This window comes from Corvus cornix, chromosome 1 (assembly GCF_000738735.6).
Source record: "Corvus cornix cornix isolate S_Up_H32 chromosome 1, ASM73873v5, whole genome shotgun sequence".
NCBI classification, from domain to species: Eukaryota; Metazoa; Chordata; class Aves; order Passeriformes; family Corvidae; genus Corvus; species Corvus cornix.
This window is the reverse complement of record NC_046332.1, coordinates 77,006,914-77,024,797: the sequence shown is the minus strand read 5'-3', so window position 1 is coordinate 77,024,797 and position 17,884 is coordinate 77,006,914. Positions and strand designations below refer to the sequence as shown.

At 35.1% G+C, this 17,884-nt stretch overlaps 1 protein-coding gene across 5 annotated transcripts in view; it reads left to right on the top strand.

The window, feature by feature from the left end:
- UGGT2 (UDP-glucose glycoprotein glucosyltransferase 2) overlaps window positions 1–17,884 on the top strand; it is an 80,185-nt gene that overhangs the window by 34,822 nt on the left and 27,479 nt on the right. For all 5 annotated transcript variants that reach the window (XM_010394063.4, XM_020583613.2, XM_020583614.2 and 2 more), the window contains 11 exons: window positions 2,082–2,167; window positions 3,703–3,838; window positions 5,402–5,533; window positions 6,947–7,111; window positions 7,565–7,688; window positions 7,787–7,885; window positions 9,715–9,809; window positions 12,128–12,334; window positions 13,515–13,646; window positions 15,569–15,696; window positions 16,857–16,952. In XM_010394063.4, coding sequence (XP_010392365.3) covers window positions 2,082–2,167; window positions 3,703–3,838; window positions 5,402–5,533; window positions 6,947–7,111; window positions 7,565–7,688; window positions 7,787–7,885; window positions 9,715–9,809; window positions 12,128–12,334; window positions 13,515–13,646; window positions 15,569–15,696; window positions 16,857–16,952 — 1,400 coding nt within the window. The remainder of the gene's footprint in view (window positions 1–2,081; window positions 2,168–3,702; window positions 3,839–5,401; window positions 5,534–6,946; window positions 7,112–7,564; window positions 7,689–7,786; window positions 7,886–9,714; window positions 9,810–12,127; window positions 12,335–13,514; window positions 13,647–15,568; window positions 15,697–16,856; window positions 16,953–17,884) is intronic.

The window sequence follows — 17,884 nt, the reverse complement described above, 5'->3', positions numbered from 1 at the left end:
GTGGATCTGTTAACAGTAGTGAATATGCTTTATCTAGTCAGTCATATGTGGCTATTAGTTTGATTCGCAGATGGATTTGGGCACAGTCAAGAGTTTTTTGTTCCTTTCCATACTACGCATAGAAATTTCACTACTATCAAAGAATGAGGGAAGGTGGTGATAGCTGTCCATGGTTTAGAGATGGTGAACTGAGGTATAAAAATATTTAAGTTATAAAGCATACTAATTATGAATGTCTTGTAGCTTAATTTTTCTTCTGCAAATAGGAGTCTGCATTAGCTAGTAAGCTAAGGAAGCAGCTATTGCTGACTTAAATTAAAATTAAATTAAAATTACGATCTTCTGAACCATAGAATCATAAAATGGCTTGGGTTGTAAAGGACTATTAAAAGTTGTCTAGTCCAGCCCTCCTACAAAGACCAGGGACTGAAACTTCATCCATCCTATCCTTTAACAATTTAAATGGTGGTCCATCCACAGCTTCTCTGGGCAGCCAGTTCCCCTGTGATACCTTTGGTGTCTCACCACCCTCATTTCTTCACATTCAGTCTAAATCTGCCCTCTTTGAGTTTAAAACTGCTACCTCTTGTTCTGTCACTACAGTCCCTACAACTGGTAAAAAACCTCTCTCCTTTTTGTAAGTCTCCCTATATTCATAGGAGAGATGCTCCAGCCCTCTGTTTTTGTGGCCTTCCTTTGGACCCAGTCGAGGTCCGTGTCTTTCCTGTGCTGAGAACCCCAGAGCTGGATGCAGCACTCCACATGGGGTTTCCCACCATGAGGTGTCTACCATGGCACAGGGACGGAATCCCCTCCCTCACCTTGCTGGCCATGCTGCTTTGTATGCAGCCCAGGGTATGTTTGGTTTCTGGGCTGTGAGTGTACATTGCCAGCTCATGTTCAGCCTCTCATCCACCAGCACCCCCCAAATCCTTCTGGTACGGCTGCTCTCAATCTGTTCATCCCTCAGCCTGTATTGATAAACTGGGAGTTGCCCCAGCCTGGATGCAGCACTTTGCACTTGGCCTTGTTGAAACTCGTGAGGTTCCCATGGACCCACTTCTTGAGCCTATCCAGGTCCCTCTGGATGGCTTCCCATCCTTCAGGTGTGTCAGCTGCACCACTCAGCTTGGTGTTCCCTGCAAAGCTGCTGAGGGTGCACTTGATCCCTTTGTCTTTGATGTAGTTGGTTGCAGTGATGCGAAGTTTGTGTATAAACGACAATGAAAATACAAGCAGTAGGTAATAAAAAAAGTATGTTTATAATGAAGCATAAGATGTGTCATCTGAAGTAGATTGTATTACATATTCACAGTTAAATACAAAAGCTATATTGTAGGAATCTACAACACACCATTTAACTATAATCTGGAGTGTTCAAAATTTTAAAAGTTATTCTGCTTCATTTTAGATACTCTAGCAAATATGATAAATTGTAAGGGGAGTTTGCAGTACAAAGTTGAATATATGAGGCACAGATGTCACAATTAAATCTACATAAGAATAATTCGCCTATGCAAACACATCCCAGCTTTAGATTCTATGTATGCCTGAAAGATATGATTTTATACTTCAAGCTACACCAAGTGAAAGAGTGACTACAAAGATATGTGAGACAGGAAGGAAGAATTCTTTCCCAAAGTTCCACTCTACTTAAAGTTTTTAGCCAAAATATTCTGTGTATTTGTTTTTGTTTGGTTTTCACAACAGAAGAGAGTTTGTTAGAAGAAGTAACAGAAATATCGGTATTATATCTTTCTAAAATAAATATGGAGTTTCTTAATAAAAATTAAGTAATGGCGCAGAGCCTTTCAAAGGAGAAAAGAGGGATCACTTGGTTTGAAGTTCAGTAAATGGTTAAATCCTATTTTCACCATTTGGTCCAAATTCATTAATTCAGTTGTTATTTTCATTTATACTCTTAATGTTTTCTTACAATGAATGCTCTAAAAATTGAAAACAGCTGGGGCATACAGCTACTTTGGAAATTAATGTTCTTGTTTAGATCTTATGTCTGAAGAAAAAATAAAAACAGACATAAAGAAAAAATATTGGATGCCGGATATATTTTCTCTTCTTAGGTACTTTTTGTTGACCCTGTCCAAGAAGGTACTGGTGATTATATGAAGCTGGCAGAATTGTTCTATCATCATGATGTACCACTGAGGTAAGGAAAAATAAAAGTCTTGGGGAAAAATTTTTAAATAAGGATGCTTTCCTTTTTTCTTCTTCATCTTCCATTGTACTAGGCAAGGATGTGAATTAAAATTAAGGCCAATGCAGCAACATTCTAATAAGGCCCATTGGTTACCCATTTGTGTCAAGCTTACTCAAGTATTAAGTATTCTTAAGCAAACAGATTGCAAGGGATAGCATACCTGAATGTGTGTAAAATGAACTGCAAAGGTCTGATAAAAACTTATCTTCTCAAATAGTCCCACTGGGTGCCCTTGTGAAATTCCATTCTAATCAAAATATTCTGTAAGTAAAACATGCTTTCAAGGGATTTTTGGAACTCAGTTCTTTCAATTGTGGTTGCTTTTTCTAATGTTGTTTTGATATACACACTCAAAAGACCAAAGTGAGATTATCCTCATCGAGTTTTGAATTCCTAAAAGTGAGTTGCCTGAGCCTGAACTAGCCATCATTTGAGACATGGACACTTTTGAGGTACAGTCTGGTTGATCTGAGCTACCTAGTTACAAGAAAAAATGAATTGCTCTCAGAAATGCCTGTTTATTTCCACAGTTTATAAGAGAAGGATATCCAAAGTTCAGCAAGATGAATTGCATGTTAAATATTTAAAATCTTCCTGTGAAATGGCATTTTGTGTCCTCAATAAATTACAGCTGTTTCATTTTCCTTTAAAATTTTACTAGTTCTGATCTTCTTTTTTTCCTATTTTTCATCATTCAATTACAAAACCGTAATGGAAGACAGATTGCAGTGTTCTGTGTGTTTCCACAGAAAGGTTTGGGTTGGAAGGGACCATAAAGATAGTATGGCCTAGTCTCAGTCCAGGTTTTTTACATGCAAATGGTATCAAAGCACCACCTCCAATAGGCTTTTTTACCTCTCAAGCCTCGTATTTCTTTGGGATTTCTTTAAATTAATGGAAATTTAGGGATTAGTAGTAGATGTGTTTAAAACTGTTGTGGTTGGAAAAAGAATGGCCATGTCAGCGTGGTGGAAGCCCCAAAAGGTTCAAAAGGCAAGAGAAGGGCTAGTAGGAGTGGCACAGATTTATGATGGGACATCGGTACCCCAGCATGTCTTCATGCATCTACTCAAGAAAGCCCTTTCAGAAAAATGAAAGACAGACAATGCCCAGACTAAAACAAAGACTCCAGTCATTAAGAGATGGTGGCAAGAATGTAAAGAATCAAAACCTTCATACAGGTAAGGAGAGAAAGTAGTGTGATTAAACCCTATTGACTCACAGAAGTCTTAATTATTGCCAGGTTTAAAAGGCATATGTAAAGTCAGTACATAGTTGGTAACCTAAGCATACTGTAGAGCTGATGAAGGATGCATGGCTGGTATCCTGTGTCGCCATACACAGTCATGGAAACACCACCCAGGTACAGGGTTTTCCATGCTAGCAGATCACTTGAATGCAAACATTTTGTTCTTCTATATTTGTCATAGAATGTGTGTGAAGCAGATACTGTGTTAAAGTGATCTCTTTTTGTTTGTTTGTAGAATTGGAATTGTTTTCATTTTAAGTACAAAAGAAGAAATTGATGGAAATGAAGATGCTGGAGTAGCTCTTTGGAGAACTTTTAATTACATTGCAGAGGAATCTGACATCTCTCAGGCCTTTATGTCAATAATTAATGTTAGTTCTTGCACAAGAAATCAGCTATTTACTTCTGGTTTATAATTTATTAAATTTTATATATTTAGGATCTTGCTGTCTTGTGATAGCATGAGATGTGTGCATTTACTTTACGCAGAAGTGAAATGTTAAAAACATATACAGCATTAATATACTATAGAATTATTTGCAGAAATACTTTCCTCTTCCAGAAACCAATTTGCTATTGTAATTTTGCCTATCAACAGGCTTTCTTCAATAATGTAAAAAAGTAGATGCATGCCTTGCAGCTTTCAGTATTTTCTTATGAAAAATTATTCTGTATTATATCTGTTAACGTAATGGGCCTGTCTTTGTGTTCTGTGTCTTTTGGAGTTCAGGGATTTTAGTGTCACCTTGGCAGTCCTATAAGCTTTGAAAAACCTTTTCTTTTTGTCCAGTGTAGGCAGTGAAACAGTAAGACACAATTTTTTTTTTTTTTTTTTGGTCATGGTTGAGCCTGTCCATGGGTGTAGAAAACAAAAATATTCCAAGCTTACAGCTTAATGAGACAGGATGTCTTTGCGAGAGAATGCAGGTTCTCATAAGACAGGAATTTCAGAGATGAGAGATGAATGGAGGAGAAAAAAAGGGAGCCATCTATGTAAAGGCGCTGTGGGTAAAAGTTGTGTCAGAGAATATGGTATTTCTGCATAACAATTTTTCTTCCATTTTTCTGTTTTTATGTTTAGTGCCTAGAAAATGTCATGGTGTCATGGACAAACTTAGAGAGGTTAAGATGAAAGGAATTGAAGTAACTAGGAATACCTTGGAAGAGAAATCCACAAATGTTAGGGAGCTGACATGCATGGGTGATGATTATCCATGACTAGATCAAAAAATATAATTTACAGTGTGCTTTTTAAAATGTTGTGTTTCTCTCTTTACTTTGTTCCATAATATAAAAAGGAGGGGATGATAAATATAATTGAAAGATAACAAAAATAGAAGCAATAAAATAAAGGTTTGAGATACTCAGAGCTAGAGGAAAATATTGTTCCTCATTTGAAGAGAAATGGATTGAATAATTTTCTCTTCAAATTTTAATTTTATATATGATGACAGTAATAAAATTACTATTCTCTGAAATAAGATAAAGTTGGTAAGGAAAAATTACCACTGTAGACAAAAGTGTTACTGACTAGTTTAGGCTTGGATTAATATGAATTCAGGTAACTACCCATTTTAGGTAGTTTATAAAGAGAATTTAAATTGCTTCTCTAATTAGTAGAGAGGAATAACCTTTCACATTCAGCTCACATAGTTGTATTTCCTTTGCCACTTCAGATTTAGACTAAAGGTAAAATAATAGATCAATCAGAACAGTGCTCTGATAAAAAATTGTGCATATGTTCAATGGTGATAATTACTAAAGCAGTATAAAAACTGCAATATAGCAATAAAAGCTATGTAAAATTATACCAATATAAAATTTGCTAGAGCACTATAAAAAGATTATACTTACTTATTATTTACTTCTATTTATCAAGTTCTGTTTGACGACTTACTAAATTTTTTAATTTCTTTCTGCTATAATTTTTACAGATGTACCATGAAGTGAAGGACAGGAATGTTCTGACAGTAGATGATGTGAAAGATGTTCTTAGAAGTGAGTACCCCCGTGCTGATGTTCAGAGTATCCTGGATGTTCATTCTGAATATGATGAAGGGAGGCAGGTATGTTGAGACCTATGTTGAGTATGAAATACTGCAGTGTACAACTCAGTGTATTTACTAAGCTGAAGGATTGCTAAGTGTTAGAGCAAGTAAATACAGCATCTTTGAGTCAAACTGTTCTTCAGCCACCATTCAGTCTTTAATGGAAATGTTGTAAAGGTTTCTGCACTACTACTCTCACTATGAAAATTTACTCTTGCCTGCTCCTTCAGGAGCCACAAGTGTTTTTCTAGTAGGCATGTCAAGGGGTCTCCCTCTTGCTGTAGAAATTGTTTACCTATGTCTGGATAAGGAGCTGAAGCCTTTTTTCTAGGTGGATCGTTGTTTTCTTTAACTGTGCTTTCTGCTTATAATTTCCTTTGGGAAAGACAACTATGGATTTTAATTTAAAGGCTATAGAGATCACATTTTTATCTCTAATTGACTGAGTAATCAGTTTTCTGCTAAAACATATATAAAATACCTTCTTCCTATATGTGTCTTCAGCCATGCTATCTATATAGTCTTGTTTCTGACTCCATTTTGTTCCTTTTAGGATTTGTTATAAAATGTGTATTATGTTTCTTTAAAAAGATGCTTTGAGGCAGCCAGAAAAGAGCGCTGTGTGCCTTACAGTGTTTGTTCCTCATTGGAATGAAGCCTGGAGGCTTCATATAGAAGGGCAGTTTGAATGTGCCCTGGAAACAGTTAGGAGAAGAAAATCTCCCATAGAGAATATTAAAGGAAGAAAACTAGTCAGCCACCAGGAGGCAATCCTCCATACAAGCAGGGACAGTGGGACTGTGATGAAGACCAGGGAGGAGACCGCAGGATGGCAGAAAGATGGCAGCATAGATACTGCCATAGAGTTTGTAGCCATTCAGAAAGTGGCACCGAAAGAAAACATGAAGGGATGCAGAATAAGAAAGGGGAATTACTTACAGTACATCTTTATTTCTGTTTGTCTCATGGATTTTTTCACTTGGGGGAAAAATTAGCCTCTTCTGCTTTCTTACCAAGTAAAACTTGACTTACAAACACAAAACCCTTTTGAGGTTTTTTTCTAGGGTGGTTTCTTTGATAAAAGCAGCTTTGACTGTCTCAGGGTTCTTCTCCAAATGTTATTTGCTTTATTTTTACTTGCTAGGAATGTTAAGCAGAATAAAAGAATATTTCTCAGCAAGATGATAAAGCAAAAGTTTACAATGATGTATATGGATCTATAATTTCTTTTGTCATTTTGTTTGACAAATGAGTCCCATCTGTCCTGGTTGGTTTCCAAGCACTTTCTGTTTTGTCTCTGCTACTCGTGACAAGGTGTGACAGTGAAGAGTGCTTAGAGATTAGAGTTCATCCTCTCTTGATATTAGTTTCATTTTTTTACTACAGTCAGCCACAGTCTCTTTAATCCTGTGATATTTCTGATTTGATCAGGCAGGAGCAACCTTTTATAAAAAGAGTGGCCTGGGCCCGCTGCCTCAAGCGCTGTTTAATGGCGTGCCCTTTACCAGAGAGGAGATGGATGCAGCAGAGTTGGAGACACTTATTCTTCAGAGGATTTTTGATGCCAGTGGCTCCTTCCAGCGGGCAGTGTTCATGGTATGTTTAAGATTTCTGAACAAGTGCAAGATGAAATATTTGACAGTGAATTGTTTCAGTAATGTTTATATATAAAGTTTTTTATAATGAGATGGCTTGAAATTAATACTATCACACCTGCAACTACATTGTTACGTTAATTTCTGGTCATGGTTTTGAAACAGTATATTTAAATTATTCAAGGCTGAAGGATCGGCTAAGCACGTAGTCATTGTATGGAATTTTTCAACCAGAAACTGAGAATGTACTGCAGTTGTTCATTGAAAAATCTGTATCTGATATTTTGAAATAACTACCTGTGTCACATTTGTATGGTTTTGACCTGACATTGTCCATAACTTGGTGTATGTAGAAACTTAAAGCTCAGTTGAAAGATTGTACAAATACTTGGTCTTTGTTTGTCTTGAAAATCTGTCTTAAAAGTACAGATTTTACATTTTTCTCTTACTGCAGGGTTTGTTAGATGATCATGTAAATGCAGTGGATTTTCTTATGGATCAGAACAATGTAGTTTCACGTATAAACCCCAGTATTCTTGGAGCAGAAAGAAGATACATACATTTCAGATCCAGCTCTGGTAACTCCTTTTCTTGGATATTGTTATGATTTGTGGGTTGTTTTTCAGTTTTGTTTTCATTTTTATAAATCTAATACTTTGTGGTTTACATTATGCAGTTCCATTTCATGTGGAAGACTTCTCTACTTTCTCCTTTTTGGATTCACAAGATAAAAGTGCTGTAATCTCAGATAACATGAAGTATTTAACAAAAAAAGGTAATTAATTTTCTTTATAGGTTATCTATCTGTCTTTATATGGCTATTACAAATTGTTGAAATTTACCAGTAAGATATGCCAAGTAAGTCAATATCCCAAGGATTCCATGTAAATTAAACATTTCTCAGTATCACAGTGTCTTCTTTTGGGAAGCAGAGCATATCTGAATATTGTAAACATGAATTATAAGTAACAGGGTAGCTGTTTTAGTTTTTGTAGCTTTGAAATGGGATGGATGTTGTGGCTAGTTGTTTTTGTTTTACAGACATGGAGTTGAAAGGCTTTACAAGACTTTTGCAGCTTTGAAGATAGACTCAGCTTCCATACTAATATGGTTTTACTTGAGGATATTGGAGTGTGTTCGGTTTTCAAGTTACTCTTACTTGCAGTATTATCAACTGCAGAATGAATAGAGTTTGTATGTCTATGCCAAAATTAGGTATTTCTAAATTTAAGGAATAATTTATTATGTTTCTAATTTATTAAGTATCTCCTTATTTTTCCTCTAGTTAGATGGTTTAATTTTGCTATATGAGCCTTTGGCTTTCTATAGAAAAGAAATAGAAGTTATATTCTATTATATATAATCTGATGGATTATAACCCATTTATACATTTTGTCTTTATTAAACCTCAAATGTTTTTGTACATTTCAAATACTTTTTGACGTAAAATATTCTTATTGCATACGCAAGTACCTTTCCTTGAGAGAGAAGAAATTACAACAGTGGGGGCATAATTCTGCATGGGGTCTTGCCTTATTAAATTCTAGAAGTAGACAGTTAACAGCTGCTCATTTACATGAGTCCATCAAGGGACATAATTACCCTGTTAACAAAGTGCTGTTCATTCAGTGATTTTTATGTGGTATTTACAGAGTTTTGCTTAATTCATTATCAGAAAGAAATGCCAAACGCTTAAATTTCTTTAAAATAAAGTTATTTGGCTCTTACTTGGTTCTGTGTCTACAACCACAGGGACATCCCAGTAAGCTGTCAAATGAGTGGCTTTCAATCTGTAGACTTATTTCTAAGATTGAGGTCTCTTGTGTAAAACCTATAACCTTTAAGATGGAATCTACATTTCAAATCTCTCTGCCCAGTGTGTTTCTCTAGACCACAGCAACAATTAATAATAACCTTTTCCTAGCATCTCACCAGAACCTTGGAAAATTTCAGGCTATATGCATTATTTTTTGGGGGATGTATGATAGACCTGAGTAGACTGATAATATTCTACAGATAATTTCGCAAAATTTTTCATTTACCATTGCTCTTCTGACAAGTAAAGAACAGGAGACCACAGAGCAAGAAAAACAGACATTTTCTGTGTGTACACTTGCACAGTAGTTTACTTTCCTTGGACTGTATTTAGTATAATCCCATTTGTGTCCAGAAATGATACGTTTTTTTCCTGCCTTTAGTTGAAGGACTCTCTCCCTTTGCTGCCAGGGAAAGTGACTGGCCTAGTTTATGCATTCCTGTAACTACTTAATTCTTTTCATTGCTAGCTATATGCTCAGCCTCCATCAAATGTTCACAAGTAACCTCGGGTAAAGCGGGTTTTGTTAATTGGAACTAATTATTTAGGGCCTTCTTGTTTTAAGTGCTGCAACAATGGATCGGCTATTTTAGTGCCTCCCTCCTATTAAAATGATAAATTACCTTCTAAGAATCTTATTTCAATTCAGAGGGGAAAGGATTCTTACAGTGGAAGTCAGCAGTCAAATATGCACATAAATTTTGAAATGACAAACAGAATTGGTTTGTTTTTCATTAGTTATGAGAAGATTCTCCAGAATGTAAAACAGAATTATCTTTAATTTTCAGATGAGGATGCATTATATGCTGTTACTATCTGGATTATTGCTGATTTTGAAAAGCCAGCTGGTAGGCAACTGCTTTCTAATGCCTTGAAAAGCCTGGTGAGTTTCTAGCAGGTTTTATTAAAATAGTTATTATGAATATGTTCTTAACAACTGTCTCTGCACATTCAAAATCATACTCTTAAATAAAAGTGTAACAGCTCTTTTTTTTTTTTTTTTTTTTTTTTTTTTTTTTGATCAGGTGCAGACTTACGAGACTGTGCTTTTGTTTTGTAATTCCTGCATGGAAATTTCCATTTTGTTCATGGACTCATGAGGCAGGAGACAAACTGTGACACTGTGTATTAAAAGGGTGAATTTCTTCCCAGTTAGACTTACTCCCATCAGGTAGCCCAGAATGTTACTGGGAAGGCATTTAGGATACTGCCTGTTGATGTGAACCATTAAGCACTTATCTCCTGTATTATGTGGCACAGCTGTGGCCATGAAGCAACCATTTCTCCCTGTGCTGTTTGTGTGCTTCTGAGACAGATCAATTTTTGTGTGCGTTTTAATATGCTAGGAGGATCATCCACATTTATGAGTTTGCTTATTTTTAAGTTCTTCTGTGTTAATAATAGGATTTAAAGTATGAATGTCTAAAATATAAATATACTTTAGAAAGTATAAATGTCACATCAATATAAATGACAAAAAGACCCTCTGTTTGGGGCAGGTTAAAAGAGTACTTAAACTGAAATTGGGAACGCATCTAGATTTTCTAATCAAGAATGAAATAGGAACCACCCTGAGGGAATTAGAAAATTGGTATGTTGCAGAAAGTATGTGGTAACAACTGTGTCTTAGAAAGAGGCTTTTAAAAAGATAAAGAACAATATGCAGTACAAGTCCTTATTGCAGAAGGCATTTAATTTCTTGGACTGTTTGATTTGTGTCTCAGGCTTGACAGATGTATTCTCTCTGTAGCTTCATTTTTTAACCGTCTTCAAAAGGGGAAATGTGCCATAGCTCCCAACTAGGAGGTGAGAACCACCTGGCCAAGTCCTCTTGCATTGGTGAGGAGAATCTAGGGAAAAAAACCCAAAACATTAGATAAACCTCATGTATTTCTTAGTCCAGTGATTTTTGAGTTTCATGAGAAAAAAACCGAAACAGTATTTTTAGAAGTCCATTGATTTGTATTGAGGTTCTCTACTCCTCTCTAGTCCCTTTTATTTCTCAAGTCAGGGTATAGTATAATTTCTGATAGTAGCAGATTCGGCAGTCACCACTTGCTCATGACTTGCCATCAGCACTTGAAGTAAAGCATGCAAAAATCTGGGTGGAAAAATGGCTGAAGGAAATTCACTTTTAGCTATTCCAGCTATCTTGAAAACTACTGATAGATTTTTACTTCATTTGGAAAAAGCTTAGAACTGTCTTAGCTGGAAGAGACCTCTTGAGGTCATCCAGTTCAGCCTCCCACTCAAAGTGGAATTACTGCCTTCATTACATCAGGTCAGCTATAGGTGTGTTTGAAGGATTTCTGAAAATCTCCAAGGACGTGACTCTGTCCCTTCCCTTTTCATTTTGCTCTGGTGTTGCACAGCCTTCACATTACAGTTCTTTTCTGCCAGGCCAAAATTTGCGAGTGTTACCCCTTGTTGTGCCCTTTGCTGCTACCAGGAAGGGTTTAGCCCTGTCGTGTTTTTTACTCCCCCATCAGTAGCTGTTGGTTGCTATTCAGGTTCTCCATAGCCTTCTCTTTGCCAGATGGAGCAAGCCCAGATTCTTCAGTGCTTCCTCAGTTTTCTGACCATCTTGGAAGTACTTAGTGGAACCCTCTCCAGTGATGAATACCAGTGATTGCATTCCTTATTTTTTTATTCCTTCCTGCAGTGGAGTCCATTTACCTTTTCTTCAGTTTGTGATGTTATTTGATCCTACCTTAGAATCATCCCATTCTCTGGTAAAATTTGAGTGGCATCACTGCACTAGCAAGTGAAAGATTTTTCTGTTGATGAAGATTAGAGTGATAAGTGGATAAATTCTCTTTCATTTGTTTTATGCTTAGTTCAATAATTTTTGTGAAGTAGAAAGACATCTATAAAACTAGTTCTGAAGTCTGTAAATGAACACTTGTGTATGTCCTTTGTTAAAAACGTGCTTCTGCAAAATGCTCAAAAGCAATTGTTCTATTAAAAAAACTTAACACTTCTATTTAAAATATTTATCACAAAATAGGTAAATCCTTACTAATCACATTTTTACTCACAGTTGTTCTGAATTAGTCATTGATGTATCTTTTCTAAAGAGAAATAGCTGCAAAAAATTAAATACTTAAGGGCATTTCACATAGTTATAATTGATATGAATACATTAGGTTAACAGCAGATGGAACTGTAAAATTACTTATTGTTCTGTGTTTTTCTTTGCAGAAAACAAGCAGTCATACACGAGTTGGGATTTTAAACAATCCTTCGTCAAAAATAAAGGAAGATAACACAGCCATTGCAAGAGGAATTTTGGCTGCTTTTCTAACCCAAAACAACAGCAACTTAAAAAGTTTCCTAAGTAAACTCAGTAAGGAAGAGACAGCGAAATCCCTTGCAGCTGGAACTAAAATTGTTAAATTCCTCATCCCGGTGAGTGCAAACTAAATTAGATTACTTTCTTTTCCATTTTACATATGTTTTAATGTAAGGAGATGTTGAGAATAACAGTGTTTGGCCAAATGCCAGTGAAGTTTATAACCCATATACAGTTTTTGCTCAAGCAGATTTGGATTTTTGATGACTTTTATGTGATTGAAGAACAGAGAATTTCTTTAAATGGAGAAAATATGAGTACTGAAAAATTTAGCATATGGGTACCAAATAATTGAGACCAAAATAGTTTAATTGTTGATTTTTTTAATAGCTCTTTTGTTTAGTTAAAATTGCAGTATTAATGTTTCTCAAGAATTTAGACTTCAGAGAAAATTATGACTAAATGAGAATGGAGGTGAGTTATGAAGTAACAGCTGCTAACTACTGGTTTTCCGTCAGAAAGAGGTGTGCATTTTAGTGTTTTTAAGCAGAAGAGTTGGAAGACTAAGGGAACTCTCTGGAACCATATTAGAAAAGGAATATTTTTGAGTCATGCTCTTATTTCATTGTTTAATAAATTTTGAGAGACATAAAGGTCTCTAATGAAGCTGTGTATGCTAAGTATGTTACTAATTTATGTCATTATATTAATTGTATCTGAATGAATCTGTTTGCTTGGTCAGTATATTACTAATGGAAGATATACATATCAGAATAATTTTGATAGGTGAGGCACAGTTCCAGTGTAAGTTTTGGTCGTGTTTTTCCCCACTTTGAACATGAATTTGTTATGTGTCTTTCTGGATGATGTTGGCTTCCCCAAAAACATGTTCAGGTTGTATCCACTGACCGTATTAGAATGATTGTTAGGTTTTTAGAGTATTACGAATTCTTTTATATCTTTTTCCTGGAAGTGAGAATACAGTTGAGTTGTTAATGGAGAGTGTTACTTTTCATGCAGCTGTTGTGCTGGATCATGAAAAAATTGCTTAACCTCAGGCTCAGCTTTGCTCTCATGGTTATTCACAGTTGCCCCAGGGTACAGACTGCACTCTAGATGGGTGTGAGACTGTGGCTCCACTCCAGCAATCATGTGCTTACACTGAAGCTGAGGTGGATGTTTTACTTTGATTTCTGGTTACCACATAACTTGAAGAAAACCGTTGATTTCCTCATCTGTTACAAAATTTATTTTTGCTGAATCATTCCAGCATCTCATGCTTTACCTTTGCTTTAGGGAATGGATGGCGATACTTTTGAGAAGAAGTACAACACTTTAGGACTGGATTTAATTAAAACTCACCAGCTGTTCTGCCAGGAGGTTCTGAAGCTGCTTCCTGGGCAAATGGCTGTTATCAGCAATGGCAGGGTAAGAAAGAAATTAAGTCTCTCAATCTTTCTGTAGGATTTTTTTTTTTACTTCTGAAACTTCAGTTTCAAACTAAAGAAAATGCATTATATTGATTTCCCATTTATTCAGACAGTTGTTAGAGAATGGTATGAATGTTTGCTTTTTTATTTTGCTTTACTCCTTATTTTTTCATTAGCTCCATTCTATTGAAGCTACTATGTGTGTATATCATTCCTACAGCTATTTTAGAGTTAATTTGACTAAATTCTCAAAATAGGTTAATATCTGATTTATTATTTGTGGTGTTTAAGAATAACTTTTGATCCTGAAGTTACCTTTATTTTGCCATGTAAATAAATATATATAAATTACATTGACTAGGTTAGTATTTCAAGCTCTAAAACACCACATTTTTATAAATATTAAGTTGTTTTATAGTCTTAATTCCCAATATGCAGATAAAAGTATAGCAACTTTGTTGTTTCAAATTCTTGTATGTATATGCTGAAACCAGTAGCCTTTATTACAGTTTGTAAGTAGATGGTGCGTGATCAAAAAATATGATGTTGCATTCCATACTTAGTGCTTGTTAAATGACAGTCGGTGCCTTACATCACAAATGTACAATTTACAAACTACTCTTTAACTCTTCTATTTTTGATTTACTCCTACACCATTAGAAAGAAACAGAAAGAAAACTATGCTGGCATCTCATTACTGGTAACTCTTTAAATTGTGAGTTGGGTTACTCTTAGGCATCCTAAATGCTTCTGAGATGCAACTGAAATACCACTAAGAAACACACGGAAAGCATTTTTGTTGATGAAGCCTTAAGGAACTGTTGGCTTTTTTATGTCAGCTCCCTCATAACTAAGTTAGTGAATTTATTTTATAAATTAATATTACTATTCTCCATGCCTAAAAAAAGCTCAAATAAGATATCTTTTAAGTTTTGGGCAAAAAGTTTCATTAAAATATTTGGATAAATTTAATAATGTGTATTCATATCTCTGAAAGTGTGTTTTCACTTTAAAGGATTACTTTTAAAAAGACATGGGATATCCTTCCTTTCTTGCTATTTCATCACAGAAGTTTTGCTTTTATCAGCAAATTAATTTTTTTAAGTATGGCTTCTACTAAATTACCATAGTATTTCATAATTACACTATGGTTTCATCTATCTTATACATTATTAATAAAAAAATCAAAAGTGGAATTTTGTTATATAACCTCTCATTTATAGAAAACAGTTGAATTTTGGGAGAGAGGCATTCAACACCAAATTTATATCATGACATTCTACATCCTGGGAGCCCTGTCGGCTATTGGAGTTGTCTTGGGTCAATTTGGCCTGATAGACTGAGTAGAAAATCCAAACAACATCCTCAAAGCTATTTTCTGGGACTCCAAGGCACTTTCTTTTCCTTCAGACACCAAAAAGTGTAGTAATCCTGTGTGTTCTCTTATTATGCGTTTTGTATCCTTTCCTGTTCTTCCTTACTATCCATTCTGCTTCATTTGACAAGTCTTAGAAGAAGATTGTGTTCATAGAATTAAACAACTAAAGAGTGTGGTAGACAAGTAGTAATTTGAGTTTAAAATATTTTACTTAAGAGAGCTTTTTCTTAAACTTAGAGTTGTTATTTCTAAATAGGATATTCCTTAACAGAAGGATGTATAATGAAAAATAGCATGGGTATTTCCATTGCAGTTATTCTTTGTGATTGACGATTAACTATAGTCACATAAGTATAAAAACCCAATTCTGCATAGTTGCTATAAAGTTTAATTAGTTTTATAATTAATAGTGTTGATGTATATGGGGATTGGGGTTTCATATTGAATATTGTGCACTCATTTAAAATACTCGTTTATTTTTACTTACAGCCAGAGCATTATTGAGACATTTTACACTTAACATTTTTTTTTCTCTATCTAAGGTACTGGGTCCTTTAGATGAAAATGAATTCTCTGCAGAAGACTTTAATTTGTTGGAAAAGATAACATACAGTACCTCAGCAGAGAAGATTAAAGCTATTGTCAAGGAGATGGGAAACAGTAGTAAAAGGTAAAATTCTCTTGCCCCATAACATGTGTGCAGCTCTGCTGAATTACTCCAAATACTTTCCCTACTTTGACTGTACTTACAACCAAGAGTACAGCTAACAGTAAACAATTTCTGCTAGGCTTTGTTTACATAAGAGTAACTGTAAAGAATAATAATAAGCTTGATAAAATACAGTGCATCTTAAGCCCAATCTGACTATTAATATTTGAAGTCACTGCCTTTGGGAATTGTTAGTAAGGGAGCCTGTAAAGGCATGGGCAGATGCTGTGCCCTGACATCAGGCTGGACAACATTCACACATCTGTTCATTGAAGAAGTGTAAAGATGAGATGAGTCCTAGCCATCTTCTAGTCTAAGGCTACAGCTTGTGTACAAAGAAGAGAGCAAAATTATATTCTTCTTACAGTATCTATCAACTTTCTGAGTATCACTTCTGATACCTAGAAGGACTGGCACAACTGAAAGAATCATTGCCAGATAAACAAAATCAGCAAGAGATAGAACTCAAGGAGATAAGCAGTGAGACACAAACTGTATTTAGACAAATATTACGATTAACAATGTTGAAATAGAACTTAGATTTCTAAAATTCCAATAGAAAAAATATAAAGATGTGGCCAACTTGAAACATGGTCATTTATGTCTGTTTCTAGATGTTGTCATAAATGGGAAAATTTAAAAAAAAAAAAAAGGAATAAAGAGCTATAAATGTCAGCAGATTTTGACATCATATACTCAATTCTCTTGATTCTGAATCAGATCTCTTTGGCAAACTTGTGACTAATAAAAACTTGTGGTTAATTTAGGTTTAATTCACCTTGTGGACCAAGCCCCACATTTTCATCAAATTACACAGATTTGAAGACCCCACAATTGAGAAAAATAATTGCTGTGAGGCTGAATGATAACTCTGAATTCTGCATCTCTTAAAATTAAGAAGTGTACATTTCAAAAGCTCTAAGGCTGTAGTGGTTCTTGGGCATTGTCATGCTAAAGGTTTAACTCAAAGCTACAGGTCCCAAGGTGTTAATCACCTTAGCGTCCAGGTCTGGGATGTGGGCTTTCTAAATATCCCTTATACAAAGAGAAAGACATTAAAATGTTAATTTTTTACTCCTTCTCTAATGAAAACCAAACTGTATGTGCCTTATTTAATACAGTGGCAGTGATTTGATTATGAAAATAGATGCCCTGCTGTCTTCCTTGCCTAAAACAGAGATGAGACAAGATGTTGAGTTGCTCAAAGAACAGCACAGGTCAGTTTTGTCATGATAATGCACTTAGAGTATTTTTTTTATTAACATTTGAATGTAATGATGATTACATAGAGTCTTTGGAAACTTGAGTAAGCATTCTAATTTTAAAATTCTTGTGTGAACAGCCTGCTCATCTGCCACAGCATAATGCATCTTTACCTTTTTCTTGACAAATTCATTAGTAATACCTATTGATTTTCCAACCTTACCCTTTGCTGAAAAAGGAGCAGATGGTACATGTTTTAAAAGGACGTATGATAATACAAGAACTGTGATCAAATTACAAATTTTTATAAAAACTTTTGTCATGCTGGTTGTGAATCCCTACTTATTTTTGTTAGTAAAGGTGCTTCAGTGTGCTGTGCTGAAGGGCTGTCCCTGTTGTTGAGAGCAGGAATGAAATATTTTCTAAGAGGTAGCCTTTTCTAAGAGGCTGACCCCTTTTTCAAAGTTACACTAGCAATAGTCAGTGCTGTGCTGTTACCATTTGTTTTGTGGAAAACAAGTTCAGAAAGTCCCTTTTCTGTATCTACAGCATACGACTTTTTTTTTTTTCTTTTTTAAAATGAAGTTTACTGACATTTCCTTCCTGTAGATCCAGAGTACTTTAACTAGGGTTTGCTTGACTTAGTCTACAAGTTTATCAAACTGAATTATTTTCTGGAATGCAAAAAAGGTATCAAGTTTCACACTTCTCAGATGCCATTTTTCCCTTTTTTTTTTCTTTTTAAATTGTGTCACTACCACTACTTGTCTAATCCAATGATTCCAGATCTCTATGAAGGGAACTGTAGACAAGTGACAAAAAGGCCCTTTTTTAAGTCTTACTGTGTTTTATTTTAATAGTTTTGTTTTGGATAATGTATCTAATCAATAACCAGTATAGATGTATGTAGATTAATGCTATATTTTTTGTTCACATTTAGCTTTCC